This window comes from Barbatula barbatula, assembly GCF_947034865.1.
Source record: "Barbatula barbatula genome assembly, chromosome: 14".
Lineage (NCBI taxonomy): Eukaryota > Metazoa > Chordata > Actinopteri > Cypriniformes > Nemacheilidae > Barbatula > Barbatula barbatula.
This window is the reverse complement of record NC_136777.1, coordinates 5,799,836-5,824,772: the sequence shown is the minus strand read 5'-3', so window position 1 is coordinate 5,824,772 and position 24,937 is coordinate 5,799,836. Positions and strand designations below refer to the sequence as shown.

General features: G+C 38.0%; 1 protein-coding gene across 2 annotated transcripts; it reads right to left on the bottom strand.

Moving 5' to 3' along the window:
- Nucleotides 1–290: 290 nt before the first annotated feature.
- On the bottom strand, nt 291–24,688 carry sptlc3 (serine palmitoyltransferase, long chain base subunit 3). 2 transcript variants are annotated; one of them, XM_079472914.1, is made up of 12 exons: nt 24,315–24,688; nt 23,494–23,694; nt 21,980–22,134; nt 21,429–21,577; nt 16,038–16,162; nt 15,096–15,189; nt 11,501–11,606; nt 10,212–10,431; nt 7,914–8,040; nt 4,368–4,503; nt 2,343–2,472; nt 291–2,218 (listed from the first exon to the last, which is right to left on the bottom strand). In XM_079472914.1, exons 1-12 carry the CDS (start codon nt 24,417–24,419, stop codon nt 2,105–2,107), a joined length of 1,662 nt encoding a protein of 553 aa, XP_079329040.1. In that variant the 5' UTR covers nt 24,420–24,688; the 3' UTR covers nt 291–2,104. The 2 variants fall into 2 exon arrangements, with proteins under 2 accessions (XP_079329040.1, XP_079329041.1); XM_079472915.1 differs by lacking the exon at nt 24,315–24,688 and adding an exon at nt 23,925–24,107 and having other exon boundaries at nt 1,363–2,218.
- Between the last annotated feature and the right edge of the window lie 249 nt (nt 24,689–24,937).

The window sequence follows — 24,937 nt, the reverse complement described above, 5'->3', positions numbered from 1 at the left end:
AATGAAGATATTTTGAAGAAAGTTGGTAACTGAACAGCACTGGCCCCTATTCACTTCTATTGTATGGACTCAAAACCAATTCAAGTGAATGGGGGCCAGTTAACAACATTCTTCAAACTGTCTTCTTTTGTGTTCTGCAGAAGAAAGTCATACAGGTTTGAAATGACACGATGGTGAGTAAATGATGCCAGAATTGTCCTTTTTGTGTGAACTATCACTTAAAGCTTACACATCGACATTTCTCTTCATTCCCCTCAATTCTACTCAAAACATCACATTTGCATTTATTTAGAATTATAATAAACTTTCTTTTATTAGCTCGAGGGCATGCCTAAAATGACACACAGCTTAAGTTCCTCAGTCATGGGAAATCTTCATCACTATGGTGTTGGTATTCTTGAAATAACAAACATTGCTTCAAACACTAGTGCTACAAGTGCAGACTAGAGCTCATCTGTCTGCAGCGTTTACTATCGGTCTTTATCCCCCCTGCATTAATCAAGTCATTACCCCACATCTGCGGAATGTGCATCTCTATACTAATTGCTAGGTTAAGGTGAATATTGGCCCCCGTGCAAAATAGCTGGCATGTATATCCCCAGCTTCAGAAAGAGCTTTTGGGTCTCTTTCAAAAGTGACAATTATTGTATGTTTCTTTCTTTTGCTTATTCAAAGTAAAGATGGTAGTTTGGTAGAACGTGTGCAGACACCACTTTTCATACTTGGAACAAATTGTGCAGCAAATTTAATTCGGAGGGTTTTACTAGATTTAGTCATGTGATATGGATTCTATAGAAACCATTTTAAAGTGTAGAAAAGCGTGATCAAAGTGGTGTTGGCTCATACCTGCAAAATGTCCACAATGCTAAAATGTCTTGGGTGCTATGACTTGCTTTCCAGTAAAGTCTGGTTTTCTGATCCGAAGTGATTGCTCGGTGGTCGCTTAGGGGATAGTACATCCAAAAATGAAACTTCGACTATCATGATTTACTCACCCTCTTGTCTTCTACACAAAAGAATGACCATTGAATAGCAATGGTTTTGTGTTTGGACAATAGAAGTTAACGGGTACCACCCTTGTTCGGATACCAACATTCCTAAAAAAATATCTCTTCTTTTGTGACCTGGAGATGAAAGCAAGTCATACAGGTTTGAAATGTACACGTAATGATCTTAATTTCTTCATTTTTGGGTGAACTATCCCTTAAAGACACACTCATTCCGCTTTAAATAGTGTCAATGAAAATAGTTTTTCTTGTCAATTTCATCATCAATCGTGAAAAAATGACCACAAAGTAAAAACACAAAATGATTATCCTGCAAATGGTGCCAAATGCGCTAACACAAATACACAAAACTTTCAAAACAAACATTAGTTTTAAACATTCATAATTGTTACTGGTGATTTATTTGGGAATCAGTAGTTCATGCACATGAAATTCAAATAAATGCCTGTGAGCCCATTGGGATTTGAAAGATGCAATACCACAATGTTAAATGACTGCGAGTGTGAGTGGATCTCAGACGTTTGGTCCAATGTCTTTCAATCAATGAACTTCTGGATAAACCAGCAAAGTCTTTCATCAGTCCATCTTAGCAGCTGGATAAAAAAATAGTGCCACTTCAAGGTTTTTCTTATCTGCTGCTAGACTTCTGATGTAGGTCAGTGTTAAGCAAGTTAATTGTTCCATATATTTAGAGCAGCTTTTGATAAACGTTCTGCAAACACAACCGTCACGATCCCTCCTTATTACCACCATCCCTTGAGAAAATATAATTTACCATTTAACTTCACAAATATGCAAAAGAGCAGTTAAAAAAGCAATTAAATTCAATTTTACAATATATACATGTAAAATGTGTAATTGTAACCAGTTTCACTTGACCCACTCGGAGTGGGATTCAAAACGGCGACCAAGCCGGGAGTTGTGCGTGCTAAAAAAAGCATAACGTCATCTGTCTGTCCGGCGAATACGAACACTGAACACATTTTAGGGAAAAGAAGAACCGTTTTGGGTGGAACAGTAAGGCACTTTAAACTCTCAAAACTCATTCTCACTGAGGGTACTGAAGCAGCGAGTGAGCAAATGCTTTCAGTCAATGATCAGCTGTCCAGTTCAAAGTCGGTTTCATTGTGCACCTCTGGCCGAACAGGACATCTGCGACGAGAGAATTTCAATCTAATGCTGTCTCCAAGTTCATCAAGACTCTGGAGAACCTAGAAGGAGACAGAGTTTAAAGAATGTTGTTCAATGTACATCTATACAGATCAGTGAAAAGAGTCAAAGATTTTTATTTCCCAGGAATTATGCTTTTGGAAGCAACAGGTTGTAGTCTATTACCTTGTCAAGCATTTCTCTGGTGTGGGCGGCAGACAAACAGAAACGAGCCCTGGCCTCTGTAATGGGTGTAGCTGGGAAACCTACGACTACAACACCAATCTTTCTGTCCAACATGGCCCGTGAGAATGCCCTGTAATGACAGTTAGTTTTGGGTAAATTACAGAATTCTGGGACGACGTATAAATTAAAAACCCATTAAAGCCCCAGTGAATTAAATCTAGCGGCACCTAGCAGTGAGGTTGTGAATTGCAACCAACGGTTCACCCCACTCCTCCCCTTTTAAACACTATGGCGGGTGACGCAGAAGATCGCTGCTTTTTTCCCAGGGATTGCACGTGCTCGGAACAAATGTAAAAGATCATGCAATGTAAGTCACTTTGGATAAAGGCGTCTTCCAAATTCATTAAATTAATTTTTTTTTTGTTTTAATTCTTTGTCGAAGGAAATTATGTATTTATGAAACGTGCTCTGAAGAGCTGTATGTCCGTTTTGGTATACTGTAGAAACAACATGGTGAATTCCATGTAAGGGTACCTGCGGTGTATATAAATAGAAACGGCTCATTTTAAAGTAATAAAAGTATATCGCTTCATTATGTGAGGTCTTTATACACCTCTGAAGACATAGTTATGCATATTATATTGCATTTCGGTCAATAGATCATCCAAAAAAATTCAAATATAATGAAATATACGCATATTCAAAACAGATTCATATAATGTTGTTTCTAATGTCCTGTTTTGTGCATGATAATTCTTATGTGAAATTCTTAAGACTAAATTTGGAATTTGAAGGTCTTTGAAAGGTATTCTCGATTCATTTCTAACTCAATACAACCAAAAAAAAGCAGTAATACACAAATCATTTTAATCCCTGTTAAACCTTCTAATCAATCTCTAGCAAAACAGCTTTCAAGTTTCCAAAAGTTGTCAACACTTTTAACGTGTCATTCTTCTCAACAGACAGAACAAACAGACCGTGATCAGATACCACCGTGCAGGAGATCAGTCATTGCCTGCTGTCCTAAACCGTTCTGGAGCTCAGAGTAAAAACATTTTGCGGGGTAAAACTGTCGAGATTCTGCTGTCTGTTACCTTTCCCTCACCCTCTGAGTGAAGGGAATTCATCCTAAACTGCACAGCTGGACTGTCATTTGCATTAGCCAAAAAGACAGAGAAAAAAAAGATCATTGACAGGGAGAGACAGGCAAAGGTATAATAGAGGAGGAAAGGATTGAGAGCGAGACGACGAAGAGAAGACCTCTGCGCTGTCAGCCGAGAAGACAGCAACAAGAGAACAGAGCGGCGGGCGGAGAGTGAAAGCTGGATTTAAAAGGCTTCACAGCTGCCGTGGTCTTTGTTGCCGTGCCAGGAAGCTGTTATCTTTGGAGGAGTCTGAAAACGCCTGTGCGGTGATGAGCCTCTCGCATGTCATGTTTTCTTTCTGCCTCTCTTGTTTTTTCTTCACCGCTGATTCATGGATCAACCCGAGCATCCAAGATGGCCGCATTCCAATGTCCTGTTGAAAAGGTAGCGTGGCCTTTGGAGTGACCAGTGGAGAGATGACTGCGGCTTTTGTAGGGGAGTCCTTAAGCGGTCGGCGTGTTTTCCACATGGCATTCAATGCCATCACCTTTGTAGCCCTATGTAAGACTGGCATTGTGGTTTTATTGGCAGTCCGAGATGTGGCCAGGTTCACAAGTTTAAAGGGGGATTACTATCGTGTCCAGACTGTGGAAACTGTCCTTCACAAAGACACACAAACGTGAACAAAGCTTACAAAGAAACTTTGTCTTTGGCCCACAGATCTAAGCTTGGGTTTTTAAAACACACTAAACGGGTTTTGGGTAAATGAATGCTGAGAGATGCCGTTGCTACACTGGCACTTTTTAAGATTTTTATAATCGGATTACACAGCAAAATACATATGTGTACATCTTTTTCATTTATTAGCATGTGCATCCCCTAGGAATTGAACCTGTGAGATACAGGAAAGAAGCTTTAATAACGCTAGCAATCTGCTTACCCAACTTTCCCCGGCAGATACAGTAGCAGCGGTACCACGGGAGAGTGCTGGTTGCCGTAAATGATGAAGCCCATCTCCTTAAGCCGAGATCTGAAGTATCGCGTGTTCTCAGCCAGCTGCCGAACTCTACGTTGGCCTGCGGGGGAGACGCAGATAGAGATGTCATCGAGAAGAATTTGTTAGCTTTTATTGGAAAAGGAGAGTCATAAAATGGGAGCCTACAATAAAGTAAAGGTCATGATTTACAACGGAGCAACCGTAGGCCGAAAGGGGAAGTGCAAATAATCTGAAAGGGCCTCTGCATTGGGACTGAACTTGAAGGATATTTTTCCCCTTCTGGATCAGAGCGTTGCAGGTTATGAAAGTGTCGGTAACAGTAGATGTACCAAGATAAAAGGTATAAGCATATTATTACATCTTAGAAATAAAGGAAATAAAAACATTAGGATATATGGCATACATACAGGTCACCAGTTTTTAAAGCAATAAAACATCATTTGAGTGGTCATGCAATTTTATACTGTCTGTCATGTTCAATGTTCAAGTGAGCAAAAGGGGAGATCAATTGTAATCTGTTGTTTTACATTTGCAAAGACTAATTGTACTTTTTTCGCCAAAAGCTTTCTTCCCAATTTATCTTACATTGCAAAAAAAAACAGTAGACTACTGTATATGTAGGCTACTGTTTTAACAAAATGTGTTGTTGTCAGCTTCACAGAAATTCTACAGTCATTTGTAGCATTTTGAGACTCTGTGCCCCCCTCGCGGAAGCAACAAACGTTAAACAGACCATGTCAAGCAGAGCCAGCAAACCATAGAACAAATATGTCAACAAACTTGTCCCTAAAACAGCTGACACAAACATCAGTCCATTTTGTTATTTTATTTTCACTGTTTGTCGCATAGTTGTTTTTCCAAATATAATTGAAGACACTGGGAAAACAGCCAAGCAATTGTAGCATAAAGCCATACCACCAGCAGTTACTGCTCGCACAAAACATCCTCCTTAGCATCCGAAACCTTTTAATTTTCTAAAAAACACTTGAACCTTAAGATTACAAGTATTTTTCTTTCCTGTGGCTCAGTGGTTAGAGCTTGGCGTTAGCAACTCCAACGTCATGGGCTCGAACCCAGGGGATTGCACATACTCAGATACAATGCAAGTCGCTTTCAATTAAAGTGTCTACCAAATCCAAATATTTTAGTTTATGTTTTAAACAGATTTGTTTAAAATGAAAAATAGTTTCCTGTAGAATATATGCTCTCTTTTCTACACTATGATGATAGTCTCTAATGGTTAAATTTAGGAAAGAGGCCCAAATGAGTAAAGAGGAAATTACATCATCTAATCTGCTGTTCAAATCCCAGGATCAGCCTTTTAATAGCCCCTCATTAAGACCATTAAGTAGTTATGTTAGACAGAGCAGACCCATTCATAAAACTAACTAAAAACATGGTAACAAACCAAGAAAACAGTAACAAGCACTTTTTACCAGTAAGACACTAAATAGAACCCCCTTTTTTTACATATTGACAAATTTCTATACATTTTTAGGATTTGCCAATTGTGCCACAATGTTATAAGATATGTGGAACATGTATAAAATGGTTTATTTTTTTATTTTGTATCAGTAAACATTTAATGAATGCACTTAAATAATATAGATATGCTCTAAATATACAATAATATTCAATATTGAAGTTTTACGATGTGCGCGCGGCACTTTTTCCATCTTGATGTAGTGCATTTAAAATAACGAATTTACGCAGGGAAAAGACGCAAAATGTGAATCGGACCTCGAAACTCAGCAGTACCAGCTGGTTTTGTTTTGTCAGGCTAAATAGTAGACACATTTCTTTCTATGCCAGGAGACTCTTGGCTTGTAAATAGGATACAGTGGATTTGGCACATTTTTGGGGACGTGGGGTAACCAAAAAAGCATCGTCTCAGATACGCATGAGGCCATCGGGTCATGTTATCTGGTAAGGCTCTCACATTCAAACAGCTAAAATCATTCAAGAAGTGTCAATCTCTTCAGCAGCATACTTTACTTTTCCATGTTTAATCTCAATTAAATACCTTTGAATCGTTCCTCCTGTGTTTTAATGGTGTGTGAATCATGCTGCACTGGGGGCAAGGCCAGATCTGTCTCAAAGTCTGGCGTCATGTCTTGAGGTTTAGGAAAACAACAGAATGTTTGCATATAATTACCTGTAAGCCAACTGGCAGGTATTTGAAGAAGAGGTGTGCTGTAAAGCTCAGCACAAATGCCTTGAGCTGAACACAACCCCTGTTAAACTTCATTTAATTAGAAACGGTTCAAAAGCACTGAACGCTGGCCGGCGCTACATACGGCAGGTGAAGCTCGAACCAAATAATTTGTCATGGATGTGGTTAAAGTTTAGATGGGGTAGATTCTTTTCTGAGTATTGTGTAGTAAATCCAACATTGCCTTGGGAATTGGTGGAGCACTGTGAGCTCTCAAAACAAAGTGTGACTCAACCTACAATAACGTACATTGTCCCAGTAATGACACCCGTTGAGTCAGATATAAATCTCACAATGTGCCCCTACTTATCCAACAGAAGCTATTTTTTTCATCATACATTTCCTTAGAAATAGTTAGTTGGTTGGTGACCTCTGCACTGGAACATTAGTTAGGAATAATTCACGTTTTTATGCTTTTAGTGGCTACTGGTGATTGCATTTCCATGAATGTTTAGTTTATTTAGTTCCACCCCTCTTAATGAACTGAACTTGTCGATTATTGCATCAAAAGCAGCATAACTAAAACAAATCTTGTGTTAAAAATATTTTTGGATTAACACACATCAAAACCAGAAGGCATCTTGGGAAAACCCACACAACATCTGGTGCCATTCTGCTGACTCCTAATACCTGGAAATATGTGACCTTCCCATGACTAAAGGTCTGGAGGACCTTTATGTCTTTCTCTGTACTTTATTGAAATCTGTTTTCCATGAGTTATACGCTGTTGCAGAGTGCATTTACGTGCTGATTAAATCAAAGTGATGTTCTTATCTGGTTCCTTATGTTTCAGGAGAAGTGCTCAGGAAAAGAACGCAAAATTTACTGTCTTGAGTCATTGGAATAATGCAATAAGCCACTGTTGGCTATGTAATACCGTGACTTTACCATTAGAAAGGTCTGATCAGAGCATGACAAAAAGCAATGTGTTGTAAAATCACTGTAGCACATGGATTTGAGTTTATCATTACATAAGCATAATATAAGATTTTATATGATCTAATGCAACAGTTTATATCCATAACAAAAGTCACTGGATGTTGTCAGAAACAAAAGCTTTATCATTTAAATCCTCCATTGTGAAATTGGTAAATAAATAAGGGATAGTTCAGAACTAGCAACAAGATTCAGAACCTCTGCAAATAGGCAACTAAATAAAAATACCATCATATACCTCGGTACAAAATTTTCTTTAAAAATAAGATTTGATTATGTGGTAAAACCTTAAGTGTTTATGATAAAGGATGGACAATCCTTTTGATGTCTGCGTTCCTAACCTTCTGTTGTGCCATCAGCTCCCATGATGCATTTCAAGGCCCTGGTGATCTGTTCAACAACAGGTGGCGACATGGCTGTAGCGTAGATTGCACTGTGAGAATGACTTCGCAAGTAATCCACCAGCTCCTGCACAAACACAAAAAACATCCATCAATAACTATTATTTCATTGTTTATTTAATATGGGGGTCCATCAGCCCAGGCTCAATACTTTAAAATAGAGGGGGGTTCTCAAGATTGTTACCCTATATTTTAAATAAATTCACAAGGACTTGATAAAATGTATTTTTTATCCTTTTTGCCATGTAAATTAATATGAAACAGACACTTTTAAAAAACAATGCTGAAGCACCATAAACAGAATAGTAAGGGATGGTTTACTAAAAAAAAATATTTCATCTTTTATTAAACCTCATGTAATTTCAGACCTGTATGACTTACTTTCTTCTGCAGAACACAAAAGAAAATATTTTAAAGAACACTGATAACCAAACAACATTGACTTCTGTTGTATGGACACAATGAGAAATTTCTTAAAATATATTTTTGTGTGTTTTTTGAATGTCATTTTGAATTTGTATCTTTGAGTAAACTATCCATTTAACGGTTTTAGCTCTCCATGACATGTCCATTACATAATTATACCACTAGAGGGAGATGAAACCACACAACAGACACCTGACCGCTCACTGATTCTAACAACTAAACTAGCACCCAGCCTAAAGTCTATCAAAACGTACATTTAACAAGGCGAAACATTTCGTACAAAACAGAGGTTTTGCAGATTTTGCCCTGGTCCAATCAACATCCATTACAGGGCGGCTGAGCAAAAACCAGTATCCAACTTTTAATCTCTGTCCTCTGACATCTGCATCCACTGCGGAGGGGTGTGGGGAGGAGACGCAGCTTGTGCTGTAACGGGCCTCTGCTTCCAGATGTGTCCTCTACTTTGAGGATGGGGGCGAGGGGGCTTTTTGGGGAAAGGACTCCAAACAAAACATCTGCTTCCATTTAAAGCTCAAGATTTGCAGCGCTTTAGGTCCTGGGAGCTTTGTGGAAAAGGCGTAAGATAAGTCAGTTAAGAGAACGTGTCCGAAATCCACCCACATCTGTGAAGCGGAGGCCTGGCTGGGGGCACCTAGCGGTTCTCTTTGCGTACCTCCCACTGCGCTTGTGTACAATATCCTCATAGCTGCTGAGAGCATATGTTTTACTCTACTGTTTTTGTGTACCTTTTGACAGGAAAACAGTAAACCTTCAGGAATTCAAAAAAAGAAGTTCCTTCAGACGCAAGTACGATCAAAAAGATCCACAGACTATTTACGGCCCGTGCCCGTCGGAAGCGTGTTCATTACGTACTTTCATGAGGCGAACATATTAAGAAAATAGCCGTAACACTGCCTGTAATGGCACATCTGCTGCATGTGCTTTTGTGAGACTTAAGAGTCGACTTAGGGACAGGATTTGGAGATTTTTGCACACAACAACACAGATCAAAAGCTGCTTTTGTAAGATACATCTGAATACAATAGACAAAACTTAATTTAATAAATGTTAACAAACAAATAATAAAATAAGATAATGAGGTATTTATAAGTTAAGATTATCTTTCTTATTTGAAAGATATTTTTTCAAGCGAGTTGGATGTTGTGAGGCATCGAACGAAAACATATTCATAAAACAGAGCTCGCTATCAGCCAACACTCTCACCTTATTAAAAACCTAATATCACACAACATGTGCAGAGAGCCATGTGTAATTCAAAAAACCTGTCGTCTTTCATTTTCAGTCTTTTATAATCAACTGCCATGTCCGTGATGTGGTTATGAAGTGAAGTGGTCTGTATTAATGGAGTAATGAGATTAGAGAGGCAGTGTGAGGTAGCGTGAGTGACATTTGGGAAACATGTGGCATTACATGAAGAAATGAGACCATGTGTGTGCTTTGAAAAAAGGTTAAGCATGTCGTTTTTGTCCCGTTGCCACCAAACAACTGTCTTTATGACTGGCTGCCATTGTCGAAAAAACATAGCACCGACTCTGGTTCTGGTTGCCCCTAACTGTTTCGGTATATTAAACGGGAAGATATTTTTTATTTACTAAATAGAAACATGACTTCCCTACACATTTGTGCTTAAATCGTTTAATAAAAAAAATATTTTTGCTACACAGTTAAGAAAACCAGTCTTTCGAATTTAGCACAGAGGGATAATTTTATGTAAATCTCGGGCGGGTCTGGAGCTCAGTAAAAGTGCTTTTTAAGCAGGACACAGACAGGGAAGTATTACACGATCCTCACCTTTTTGCCCGCTATGTACCCGCCAACAGCCCCGAAGCTCTTAGTGAAGGTGCCCATCAGAACGTCAATTTCTTTTGGATCAACACCAAAATGTTCTGTAACTCCGCGGCCTGTGTGCCCCACTGCCCCGATGCTGTGGGCCTCATCTAGGTAAAGATAAGCCTTATACTTTTTCTTCAGTGCCAAGATCTCTGGAAGACGGATCAAAGAACCTTCCATACTGAAAGAAACACAGACGAACAGATGTTAGGATGTGTTCATAAAAATGTTAGAAGTCAGAATGTTTCATGACATGTTAATATGCAAACAAAACTATTAAAATAGGGTTAATCTTTAACCGTTCAAATGTTAAATTCTAATAACTATCAACTCCTTTCTGGAATAACACATGGCTGAAATGGCTTACAGCACTTTTGAAATATCTCCAAAAATGATCTATAGCCATTTCAGGAAAACACATTTGTGACCCTGGATCACAAAAAACGGGTTTCTTAAGAAACACAGGAACATTTTTAGTAAAATGTTTACAAAAATACATTGTATGGGTCAAAATAATAGATTTTTCTTTTATGCCAGAAATCACTAGGAAATTAAGTAAAGCTCATGTTTCATGAAGATATTTTGTAATTTTTTGATATTGTCCTATCCTTACAAACCATACATCAAAAGAAAGTTTGTTTATTCAGCTTTCAGGAGATGTAAAAATCTCAACTTCTGAAAATTGACCGAAAAGACTGATTTTGTCATCCAGGGTCACACATAAAGATGCTATTTAATTAATCATTTAGAATCAGGCAATGTAATCTTGACTATACAAAGGGTTACCTTCTAGGTTCATATACTTCATAGTGTTTTCTTCATGGCACAGATTTATGCAATAAATGATAACCAAAAAGGTTATCAATACTCACGAGGCTAGAAAAGGTCACAGAAAAAGCATGACTGAAGACTTTGACCTTAATAAATAAATGATCGTGCAGCCAGTACTCAAACAAATGACGTTCCACGTCACTATTATTCTTTCTAAAATTGACTGCTCAACCAAGATTGGTATCTGTCATCAATCACATGAGACTTTACTGAATACAAAACAGGAGCCCCCAGGTATAAAATCCAAAGGCTTACATACTCATTAACATTATTAGCAACAATACTGCATTAACAGGTTCTCTATGCGCAGCATTTTTATGTATTTGTTTACTTTGTTATTATTTGTTGTAGCAGATTAAATGAACATCGAATATAATTGTAAAGATTCACAAACGTGGGCTCAAGAATTGTTCTCTGACCTGTAAATGCCCTCCACCATTATGAGGATCTTCTTCCAGGAGCGATGGGTACGAGGCTGTCCCGAACAAACCGCCTCCTTCAGCATCTTTTCAAGACTTTGCATGTCTGGGAAGACAAAACACATCAATTGAATACATATTTAATACACAACAAAATATGTAAAATACATTTTAAAATGTTTTTAGAAAAACTATCAGTTAATTATTTGACAAACCATGAATTTTATTTATTTATTTGTTTTAGATAATCATTTTTAAATACAGTGTAATACGTTTAAACGTGAAATTAGTACATTGAGTCTTTTGACTTGAATAGAAGCTGGTCTTAAACCTGTTTTCCCATTAGATTCCTTCATAAAAACGGACTAATAATTCACAAACTATCTAGACAGCAATGCGACTGTCGTCAGTTTTGGATGCAAACTAAAATATGCAATAATGGGGGGCAGACAGAGAAACACCAATGTTAACAGCTGTCAATGCTTAAACTGGCCAACAGATGGTAGCATTAAACTGCATCTGATTTTGCAGTAAGCTTAACATCTACATTCTTTCATTATAGTAAAATAAATTCTTCTGACATCTTAAGAGACATGCCAATAAAGTCCAGGGCTGGACATTAAGCTTTGTTACGTGGCTGTCCTTCAGACAAGCACATTTGTCATTCACTTGTCCGAGTACAAACATTACTTGTCAGAAGATACAAAATGTAATTTCAAGTATTAATATAATTGTTTCGAGTCATGATTGGTTAAGTTTGTTTTTAAGCGTATTACCTCATGTCTGCTGCGGCCATCAAATGTGTTAATACTCTCCATGATTGCTATAGAACAAAGGCTAGCAGTAATTATTATTAGTTTTTTTGCACTACAGAGGCCAAACAGTTGTAAAACAAGTATGAAACGTCTGTTGTCATCATTAAAAAATATGCAAGTGTTCATCACTTGAATAGGCAAGTAACTGACAAATTACAATAATGTTAATTACAGTGGATAAATTAGGGCCATATAAATAACGATAGTAAACTGCAGCAAAATTCCTAGATTTTTTAACCTTACTATAGTATACTATAGTGTTTACAGTTTATCAATTGACTACAAGGGTACTACAATTTCCTTAAGTAAATACTACAATATCTTTTCGTCTGAGTTTCAAGTTTATTTTGACGGGTCGTCGGCAAGACGGTAGAGTTTTAGTGAGTGCTTGAAGATAGATGTAGTCAAACAGCAAAAAGGAACGTAATATAAACTCGCAGAGGAACTCTGGAGATTAAGTTCACGTGCATATCCTCCTACAACGCAGACTCCGACAAATCCTCGACCATCACTCGTGCAGTATGTTATTCTGTGCACCTCATTCACTCCGACATGCAGAACAGCCAGATGACAGATTTGAATTAGAGGATTCCACGTCCGCATCTAGTTATAAGGACTCAATGCACTGCGCCATTGATTAATGTCACATACAAACAAGCACAACCACGATAAACGCAATTCACACAAACACGCAGCTCTGTCTAATGCACCTGTTCCTATTATTCTTAGCACAGATCGATTTTTTTCCTAGCACTGTTTTTGTGTTTTAAAGCAATTCACACACAAACGCAGCTCTGTCTTATGCGCCTATTCTTATTATTCTTAGCACATACAGATTTTTTCGTAGCACTGTTATTGTTTTTTCAATACAAATTCACACAAACACGCAGCTCTGTCTAATGCACCTATTCTTATTATTCTCAGCACAGACTGATTTTTTCCTAGAACTGTTATTGCTATTTTTTTCAAGCAACTTGTCCGGTCTGGCAAGTAAAATTCTCTCTCACTTGCCATTACAAAACATTCACTTATCCTGAACAAGCGTTAATCTTGAGCCCCGAAGTCATATCTTGACCAGCAATTAGAAAAATGCAAAGCGTGCAAGTGTTCAAAAAAACATATGTTGAAGTCTAAACAGTATATTGTTATATAAAAACAGATAGTAAAACTTTTTTTGGAGTCGTGATCTAGTGGGCAGCTTCAGGAGTAAAGGTGATCCCACATAAAATGCAGGTTTGCTTCTCTCTTTGTAAGCCTAAATAACTTCCTGACTATTTGGTGTCTCTAAAAATAAAAGTCCTTCCAAAAAAGAGTGTTCCATATTGTTTCCCATAATAGTGGCCTCATTTCTAACAGGTGGACATATGTAGGCCAGTCAAGGCCAGGGTGGACGCGGCCTGCTTTCAGCTAAAATCTTTATCTGCTATCCCATCAACCGAGCCGGTTCTTTTATGCAACCATGAAATACTAGACTCCCCTAAACAACGATCAGCCAAAGCTTTCAGGTCAAGACCAAATAACCAAAAAACAATGGCATGCTGGTTTCAATTCAGAATGAAAAAAATTGTTTGTGTCTAAACTCTGCTCGGCTTAACCAAACGTGTGTCTTATGTTGTCACTTTAAAGACGAAAAATCTAGCTTGGTTATAAATAAAACGGAAGTTCGAGCCATATGAATTTGGTTTGTAACAACAAACTATTCAGTGTGCAGTAGAGCGCCCACCCAGTCACTGTAAAAAGCTTCATGAACAAAATGGAAATGATCATTTCTCAAAACAATGAGGTGTAAAAGCTTTTGAATGAAACTTCAAAATCCTATGTTGTTTACGGTCAGTATTTGCACTTTACTTCGCACACATACCAACACATATAAAATGTCCACCGGTTACAATGAGCATCTACACTTACGCAAATACATGTATATACATACATTTGAACTCGTAGAATGCCTGAACAAATAAACTTCAAACTTGATACTAGCGTTTGCTCTGCAACCTCACAAAGGGGATCGTTTAGTGTGTTTTGCACACCTGTCTGAAAATGATCACTAAACAAGTTTTATTGACACACAACATAGGAACTTTGACTCATTCATGCATATTGTTTGCCAAAACATAAATGTTTATCATTAACTCAGAGTAGTGATTTTCTGTTTTATTGCACTCTTCCAGGTAGAACATTCCAATTTCATGAGTTCAAAGTTCAAACACACCTGAATAGTGCAGCCAGTCATGCTGGTGCGAGGTTGCCAATCTTTGGCAGTTATTGGTAAAGGTCCCAACAGTTAGTTAAAGACAGGTTTATTAAAAAAATCATTGAACTTCCTTCCCAGTTGTGCAACTGGCAAATAAGCGTCATACAGTTGAACCTGGTGACTCCAAAGTTTGCTGAGACCAAATCTTAGGCCGTGCTTTCTGAATACATTTAAGCTTCTGTGGCTTACGCATCATGTACTTTCATCTGTCCTCTGGAGAAAGATGAACACCGGTTCTTCAGTAGCTACACAAGAATACCATTAACCATCATAGACTCATTAAAGCACAGCTATTATAAAAACGAATAAATACGACAAATACGCCTTACTGAATCAAAGTTAGTTTGCAAACTTTGAAATAGATGACAATATTAACAAACGACACAATGAAAGTACAGTTGTGTGGTTACATACTCCATCCAACTGTAATCTGACCTGGTGTTTATTTGCTTAACAAATTACAGACACAGTATAACTACCCCTGTACTTCCACCCTGCGGCAAACTCATGTTATGTATGTACTTACTGTTGTGTTTGAAGACCCGAATGGTTGCCCCCGACAACCTGGCTCCCAGGATGAGGGAGGTGTGATTTAGCTCATCGCTCAGAATGAGACAGCCCTGGAAACAGACAGACAAGCGTTACCGTGTGACTCTGGGCACGAAGCAGGAATTCACCAATGTTGCATTATTATTTTATAGTAAAATATTGACATTTTGAGAGTCTCAAATAAAAAGAAGTCCACCTACTCGAGTTATGTTTCTACAATTGATGCTTTACTTGACAGTAACCACAGGCCATGCAAAATACGTTCTTGACTGTTTTTAAACCGTTGGTCTGTCTGAACAGCTAAAAACAAGCTATTGTAAAAATCTGCGCTACTGTCACGCAATTGCAAACTGCAGTTCTCTTCTACTTTGATTGTAGAAGCGCCTCTTGTCTGTCAATAACAGGCTTAGAGAATAACTATCTCAGAGTAAGGGAAGACCTTGTGATTTAAACTGGATGGGCAGGATTGACGATGATGTACCAATAGTTGAAGATCTTGGCCTTGGGTATGCATGACCTGATCTAATAAGAACAACTGCCGTCACTTTGCATTTAGCTAGGAAATTCTTAAACCTGAAGAAATAGTTAAGAAATAGCTTTAAGGCTACATTATCTAAATTCAGGGCGGTTTTCTTGAGGACAAACACCCCTCCCTAACACCCCATATAAACACACCCAACTGACATACCCTAAACAATCACTGTCATTTCTCAACTATTTTACTGTTCGAGATTGCTTTCAATGAGGGGTCTTCCTGTGTGTTGGTTCACTGGATTATTTATGTTTATTGCAGCAATTAATGGAAGGCAGCCAGAAATAATACATTATAGCACACTTCTGTGCTGACTTTTACAGAAATACGTAAGAAATAACAGACAGGTGTAAAAACACAGACAGGGATTCATGTTTAAACGCTAACCTTTCCCACTAGCGCGGGTATGTTCATGGAATTGGTGGCAAATCCCATTCCGAAAGCCATGGCAGACTCCACTCCCAAGAACTCCGCCACAAGTCGCTCCAGTGTCGCATGAACAGTGAGGTTGGCTATAATACATAAAAACATAAACAAGAAAGAAAATAAACAGAAGATCTGGAAATGTTCTATGTGCCTGATATAAACATTATGTGTATGTCCTAGGGACGATCTGTGACACTGCATAGTTCACATACTCAACTACACACAAGTGAGAATTTTAAGTACGAACACAATTTTGAAGTATATCTGAAACAATGCGTGGAGTGACCCATTGACGTACGTAGTGTGTAATCGCAAAATCAAAGATCACAAATTAGATACATTCAAGACACATTGTACTATTGGTATTATCTGTAATCTTTATCACCTGACCACTTATGATCAGATCAGTTAAGAAATGGCTTAAACAGAGCCAAAATAACTCCAATCTGGTTATTGCCAAACGGGAAGTTTGACAGTATCTTTTGACAGAAATGCAATATAATATATGTTCGTATATATATACGTATATATATATATAACTATTAGAATCTACAAGTTTCGTAAATACATTATCTCCTTCGGCAAAGAAGCGAAAACGTGACAACATCTTAGCCATGTCAGCTGCCGTCGTGCTTCGAAAGGGAGAGGTGAGCAAGCCGTTGGTTTTAATCCGCTACCTCACCGCTAGATGCTGCTATATTTCATACACCTTTAAGATAAAGTCTTTGGGATAGCTGAATGCCACAAAGGCCATAGAAGAGAAACCCCATCGGCAAAGCAGCCGAAACAACAGCTCTACAGAGTAGCGCTTTAAGAATTCATTAGACCACAGTCTATCCCAGTCACATTAGCCCTTCCACGGTTGTGGAGGAAATTAGTTTAGAATTTCCTTCCTGCATGGCTCTTTCAGCTTTCCTACCTCGTAGTTTCCCGGACAGCGGGAGCATAGAGGAAATAAATTAGATCTGTCAGAACATGTTGGGTAAAGGTTATTAATCACTCACGGTAGGTGCCTTCAGGGATTAAAGACAGACAGACATGCAGTACTGTCAAAATATAAATACAAAAACGTTGATACATAAACAAAATGCAACATGTGAGAGTGGGTCATAAAAAAGTGATGGATGAACCAAAAGAATAACCTCTGCTTGATAGGTCGAATGCAGATACAGTAAATAAACGGGTCATAGATACGCACTATAAATCTTGAATGTGTTAGTGTTAATAACCAAAGCGAGGTTGTGTCAATATTTAAATATCTAAATAAACAGCCATTAATGTTAGAGGTTATCATGTCCAAACAACAGCAAAAGTGAGAATTTATTAATCGATTCATTAGTAATTCAAGTGCTGAAATTTTGAATTGAATTGGTCACACCCCACAGGATGTTGGACAGGAATTTGAACCAGAATGACAAGTGGAAGACGTTTACAAAGTCAAGTTTGCAAGTCAAACACAAATCTTCTACTTGAAATGTATTTATTAATTTAATTTAATATTCAATTGCCACACCCGCTATTTATGTCCTTGCTCACCCAATTGCCTTTAAAGGCAATGTTTAAGCAGTAAAACCAGACCAAGTAATAAACAGCAGTGAATATACATGGGCCAAGAGAACGTGCCTCTTTCTATACATGACACCTCAGAACATGCTACAGAACACCAGGTGATTATTCCTAGTCCTCCGTTCTGTCCGATTGAATCCCTACAGGGGCATCTACAGTGCAAGTCAAGTGTGTTATCAGGGAGGCTTGTGAAACAAAAGAGACCCACAAGGGCTTGACTTCTAACTGGGGTCTTATAGAAGTCTGATGAAGTGAGAAATGAGAGACAGATCTCCTTCACTTGGCTGGAGTGGATCAGAAACTCCAATGAAACACTTTAATTGATTTTAAGACATCATATTAAAATTTGAAAACTGAAAGCTCTGTCAGTAAACGAAACAGTGGGAATTGTTTTATTTCAGCTTTGGTAAATGTTAAAGCTGTCATCACACATGCAGTTTCTGCCAATCTCAAATTAATCTTGAGTACCTATAGAGTAGTATTGCGTACTTCGTATCTTCAGAGAGTATTTGGTTAAATCACATATATAAAGATATATACAGCTGAACAATTATTTTCAGAAAAATAAGACGTCCTCGGGGTGTGCGGGGGGAGGAACTTAAACACAAGCACACAATAGCCAACATTTTCGTATTATCCCTATATAACTATTGATTCACTACAAGTTTGTGTTGTTTACATTATACACGTCTGTTGCGAAGAGGGTGGGACGAGAGCAGTGAGGGAAAGGCGCGAGGCCGAGCACGTGAGTGATACAAACATCGCTGTGTGTGCACCGGTCTCGCATCTCTCCCTCACGGCTCTCGTCCCGCCATGCTCGCCACAACGTCTTTTATCGCTGGGACTGCTCCATCTGTCAGATTCGAATGATCTACAAATCCAACGTTATATCCACCGCTAATATTACATCCATCACTAAAATGCCATCAACTAACAGACATATCTAAACTTCAGTATCGCAAGAGTAAGGAGCTGCAGCTCAGTTTAGCCAAACTTGTTATCAAGCGTGTCTTGCTTGTCGGTTGGCACGTGGGGCGGCTCTCTCTCACGCCTTGCCCTGCTTTTCCGGGAGAATTACCCAATAAAAGTAATAGGATCCCTGTTACGAAACCGAGAACCAGACTTAAAGTTCTGGGGGGTGTATCAAGCACAGAAATACTACGTCATACTTCCAAGTCGTTGTTTGACAAGTTGACCATGTTAGGCAAGTCAGGTCAGCATGTTTAACATTGTAAATAAGTCAGAATGCACGAAACACCGTTGCATCCCCCCTTTAACCTATATTACCCCAGAAAAGATCCTGACTTCCCGCTCAGTTTGTAAACACAAGTCATGAAGTCAGAATTAGACTTACAATAAAAGGTTACAAAATAATTAGGTTTTAACATGAGACTGGCGTGATAAAACTACTTACTACCCCTGTCTGTGCAAAGTTATTTTTAGCTATTGTCATGAATATTGATAATGCATTAAACCAGAAATGTAATCCCACCACAAAATTTTTTTACCAAGCTCAGATTTATTTAAGAGGGAATGGTTTACTAGTATATTTTTTGTCTTATCATATGTCATCCTAAACCTGCATGATTGCTTCCACTGAATACAGCATGAATTCATCATCCATGGCAGAGAAGACTGTTTCTCCTTTTTGCATATAGTGAAAGAAAAAACTAATTCTGTCAGTCACTAACATTTTTCTGAAGGAATATTCCTTTGAAACAACACGAGTACATTACTGTGTAAACATGTTTTGTTTGGTTGTACCAACAGAGGGATGTTGGAGCTTAACCTGTTTTGAATCCTGGTCAATTCCACCAGCATCGGTGTCATGAATGGTGTAATTCAAAACTTAAAAAGAAACAATATTTTTGTTGGTTAAATGTCTAAATTAATTAAAAAATATCTCTGATTTCTTTGTCATTTAATTTTGTTGCATAGGGAACAGTCATTCGCAAACAACAATTTCCTCCGATTACATCACCATGGTGAAACATGTCAGCTCTTCTGACAATGAATTTGTCACAAATGGCCCATTACGTTGTGGACTCTTCTTTTCTTAAGTGTCACTTTTGAGTTGCTGATTTCACCCTCTGACATACATGCAATACCAAACCTGATTGTCTCTTTGGACATTTAAATCCTGCTTGGAGACAGATAACATTTGCATGATGAATTCCAGGGATACAGGGACACTCCTATAGGCTGAAATATTCCGTAAATGATTGACGAAACCCTCTTTATACCTGCCACCAGAAACTAATACCGAGAGTATTGATCTCGCAGTGCGAACAAAACCTTTCTGTTCAGTTATGTTAGTTAAAAACCCATTACCCTACTTCTCCTGGGCGTCAGTAAAACACCATGTCAAGCTCTATTTTGCATTTTTAATGGCAGTTCTTGAATCAGCAAAAGTGCAAATGCAAATCAGAAGAGTCATTTTTGTGATCATTTTTTACTTTCAGCATTAAAAAAACAAGCAACTTGTTTACAAGCAGCCTGCAGTTTAACAGGTGCTATTCACACGGGTATAGCACTGTGCCATGTGCAATAACTTAAGCCACTTTCATCTGTCTTTCCATGAATTAGGGTCATTATGAATTTGCACAATATACAATTTTAAGCTGTGCCACTACGCACATGCCAGTCAACTCTTGCCATACTTTTTGTAGAATTTCCTACGGTAACATACCACAAAGACAGATCTTGTAAATAAATCACACAATCAATGGTGTAAATTCCTAACTTGGTCTTAATGAGGAATCATGGGGTTATTTGTTATGTTCACACCACTGAGTGCCCACAGAAATATATCCAAAATAATATATACAGTATACAAACTAAAAATATTGTTTAAATGAACAGATTATGCAAAAGAACTTCACACATTTATAGAAAATATCTACATGGCTGACCGTCTTTTTCTGTGAAGGTATTTGGTTAAGGTTTAGACCTGTTTGTAAACCCAAGATTTTGTATGAATTTTCTGATTTCTGATATCAGATCAAAAAGGTGTGTGCGTGTGAGGAGGTAACAGTCATCAGGCAGCTAAAGAATGCCACAGATGCAACAAACCAGAATAACCAGATCGCACACCGCTGGTCACACCAAAGTATTTCAAACTGCCACTTGACAGCTCTACTTCAGTCTACACAGACTTTCCACACCTTTAACAAAGAGTTCCATCAATCCCATAAAATATTTTAGATCTAATCAGTGCAAAACAAAAACAGTGAATTATAAACACTGTAAACATCTCCATTCCCTAACATTTAACACATTTCTAAAACTTTCAGATCTACTTTTAAATTCCATGTTGACTGTGAAAGCCCTGACATGATACAATAGAAAATACTATTATTTTCTTTAGTCCAGCTTTTAACAAACTACGCCATACCTGCAAAAACTGCATTACAGAAAAATATTGCAGGGCAGCCAGCAGAACATCATTGAAGACCATTTGACTAACCATAATATGTTTAATAGTCCTTTAAGGAGAGATGTGAAACAATCCAGTCAATCATCAACTCGCAAAACAAGTAAAAGTCTGCCCTTTTTAATAAACCACCAAGGAAAAAAATACATGTCACATGTTTTTATAAAGGAGGAATCCTATCAACGCTGCTCAAAGCAGGTCAGGTGGCAAATGCAAAAAATACTTTTGTCAGGTGACAGGTAGTCGTTTGAGTTGCAAAACGGCATACTATGTTAGTTCTTAAGCAAGCACAAATGCCATACGTCCAGAAGAGCACACATGCTTGGAAATATGAATGACCCGTTTTGGCTCACCAAGTTCCTGTCTTGTGCTGCAGACACCCACGCCATACTGCACAGTCTTCTCCGCTACCGTTTTCAGGAAGTCCACGTTGTTCTCAGCAAAACCCAGATAGTTGTAAGAGCCCATGTTGATGACGTTATCAATCGTTTTGCCTGTTAACCTTTCAGAATAGTAACACAGGGCAAAGCGTTATTAATATTGATTCCTCTAGACAAGCTTATTGTGTACATAGTTACTCATTGTTCAAGGTTGGAACTGAATCAATTAGTATAATATAAGAGCAACTGAGTGAATAACAGGAAGAGAAGAGAATTAACAGGGAGAGAGGCTGATGTAAGAAACAATCATTTTGTTCTACCCATTTCTCATGTTATTTAAAGAAATTAAAGAAACTCTTTTTTGTAACACAGCTATGCTGTTTATCAGTAAAACTTATGGTAAATGTGGTTATTCGGGTGAAGCCGGGAAGCCTTTGTGATTAACCAAGTTGATAAACCTGTTGGAGACAACAGCACTTCTCTCTAGGTCTATTCAACAAGGTCATAACTGCTTGAAAATCTACCTGAAGGTCCAGTTGTAATCATCGGTGACTCTTTCCATGAGGTCAAAAACCGGACCAGGTAAAGTGCATATGGGCCGGTTCCAGTTGTCCCTCACTCTCATGTATAGGTTGCGGGTGTAAAAGTTTTCAAAATCTTGATACAAAGGAACAAAGTCCTGAAATAAAAGAAATGAACATTAAACATCTAAAAAATAATCCAGCATCCTGTTTGAATACATTTAAACATTTAGATGCAGATATAACCACAGACAGACTACTTCAGTGTCTTGAAGTAAACTCTGCCAAAGACTAAAGGAGAGGCTAAGCAAACTTCTCATTATGTTGCTTAATAAACTTTCAACTGCTCCAAATTATATTTCATAATATAGGTAGAACTGTAGAAAATAACTACACTGTAGTACACAAACTGCCATGTGACTTTTACAAGTTTGCATAATCTTGACTGTCTCTTAAAAATACACATTTGATCTCTTCCCAGCTTTATAGTTGCATTAAAAGAATCTTTTTGAGAGACCAAGATATGGAATGAGTGCTCAAACACAATATAACGTTCCCATTGGCTCTACTGCTTTTTATGTTCTCATTTATTACGAACCACACAGTGAGCACACAAATTAAAGCTCTGCTAGTGTTCTCACAAATACTACAATGAAGAAACCAGGAGGACCAGAAATGACGCATTCATTTGGGGCCACATGTAAATTTTGCTGTTAAATGCTAATGAAGTGCGCAGGCCTTATCGAGGACCAGAGAGTGAAATGTGCAGTGCTGACCGAAGACTATTCCTTTTCCGGTTCATATATTTATTTTCATTGGTTATTAATGGGAAAAAAAATGATGCTGTATCAGCATTACTACGCAGTGAGATCTGATTCAAACTCACATCCAAGTTATTTCTAGTTGAAGCAGCTCACACATTAAAGCTAGCTCATAAGATTTACACAGTACCGCGGTCATTCATACTAACAGTGCAATAAAGCAGGAAACAACGGAGCGGAAAAGCCCCAAATGTGGTCACATTTCAGCATTTAAGTCTGCGAAATGGTGAGATTCATTCATAAAGCTTACGTTTCATAAATTGTCTTGATTAAGAAAATAAAAGCATCTATTTTGAAGGCAATATTCTCAAAGGACAGCCTGTGAACGGAGACAATGAACTCACTCTCCTTTGAGGTTAATTTGCGTATTGGCCTCATCAGTATTACCTCACACATACCATGGAGATTTTCCATAGTATAAATGAAATACACTTGATGAGTTAACTCGTTTGTAAGCTTTGTACAAATGATTTGAAAGTAAAAACATTCTCACATGCTGACAACGCTTTGGGACTTACAGAATATCATCAGTGTTTTTCATATTTTTCAATAACTTTTTGTGGTTTAAATACAAAGTATTTAACGCTGAATATCTTACACAAAACTTGAGGTACATTTATAGTTCTAGGTTCCACCAATTGAGCAGAAATGGTTTACATAAGATAATACTATCAAAACCCCACAAATGACACATACCTTTTGCTGTTCTCTCTCCTGTGCCTGGTTGCACTTCTCAAGCCCAATAGCTCTTAGGAAGTCCCTGAAATAGCCAAATAGGGTGACGATGCCAAACCCCATGTATGTCAGGACAGCAACATACATAGGGGCCTCCTCGAATGAGTCTTCACCCCTATCCCAAGACCGATGAAATCCATTTCTCTTTCCATTAGTATGCACCTACAACATCAGATGTTGACAAAAATCATATTTGGGGTAACAGCCTTATACTGTACTACAAACCAAAACATTTAATACTAGTTTAGTTTTATATAAAGCTTAATAAAACTAAAACACCCACATTTACATTATAAAAATAACATTTAAATGCGTGTAAATTGTATAGCTATTAGGCTACTTTTCCAACACCGCACTTTGTTTTATAGGAACCACAGTTATAGTTGTCTTACCATACTAAAACGAGGTAACTCATGGTATTTTTTCGTGTTTACCGCGATATTTAGCAGCCTACTTGAATGAAACTTTGGTTAGCATTCAGTAGCTATTTTCGTACAGGTAACCTACCCGCGCAAAGATTTCTGGGTACACACCTACACGGTGCCCCGATTGTGCCTGCAGCCTGAAGTGAAACTGAACGAATCAGTGAATTATTCTTTTTAATTTATACATTTAACAGACGGTCCAAACGAACCGACTCGCTGAAACGAATCATATTCCCCACAGCTAACTTTACGGTAAATTAAAACCTCGAATACGTTGTAAAACGACATAGCGTTGTCCGTAAATAAAACACCACAAATAATTTAACATTCGTTTAAAAAACGTTAAATGCGACAAACCTTTTCCTTTCTGTGATATTCATTTTTCACACTAATGTCATCCTTCAGTAGTTTCTGGTTAGAAATTGATCCGTTGCGTGGATGATGTTCAGCTGTTCGTATCATGTTAGCGAAGCGTCGATACCGACAGACAATTGACAATATATTGAACTTCCCTCAGTCCCTCAGTTTAGAGAAGTGTGCCTGTGTATCCGTTGAGGTGCAATTCCTCTAATGAGAGTTAGTTTACCATCCGACTTCATGCTCAATTGATTTTGATTTGAGTACACACAACTTTGGACCAGGAAGTGTGTACGTACTAGGGACATCAGGAGAGCGACGCGACGCGACGCGACAGTGTACGTACGCTCGTGCTGTCAGCTGCGTTAAGCAACAATGGGAGGGCGCAACTTCGAGCTTTTGTTCTGATATGTGTGCTTACTTTCATACTTTGTCACATTTCTGTCGTTCCGCCCATGTGCTGTATAGTAAAGGAGAAGTAAAAGTAAACCTGTTGTAATAAGCAACTAAAGTGGAACTTAATGTAGTACAGTATCAGTATGTGAGTAAGACAATTATGGGGCAATACGAAAATTGGTATGGGAGTCTCCTCATTAGATCATTGTAACTATAGTAAACTAATT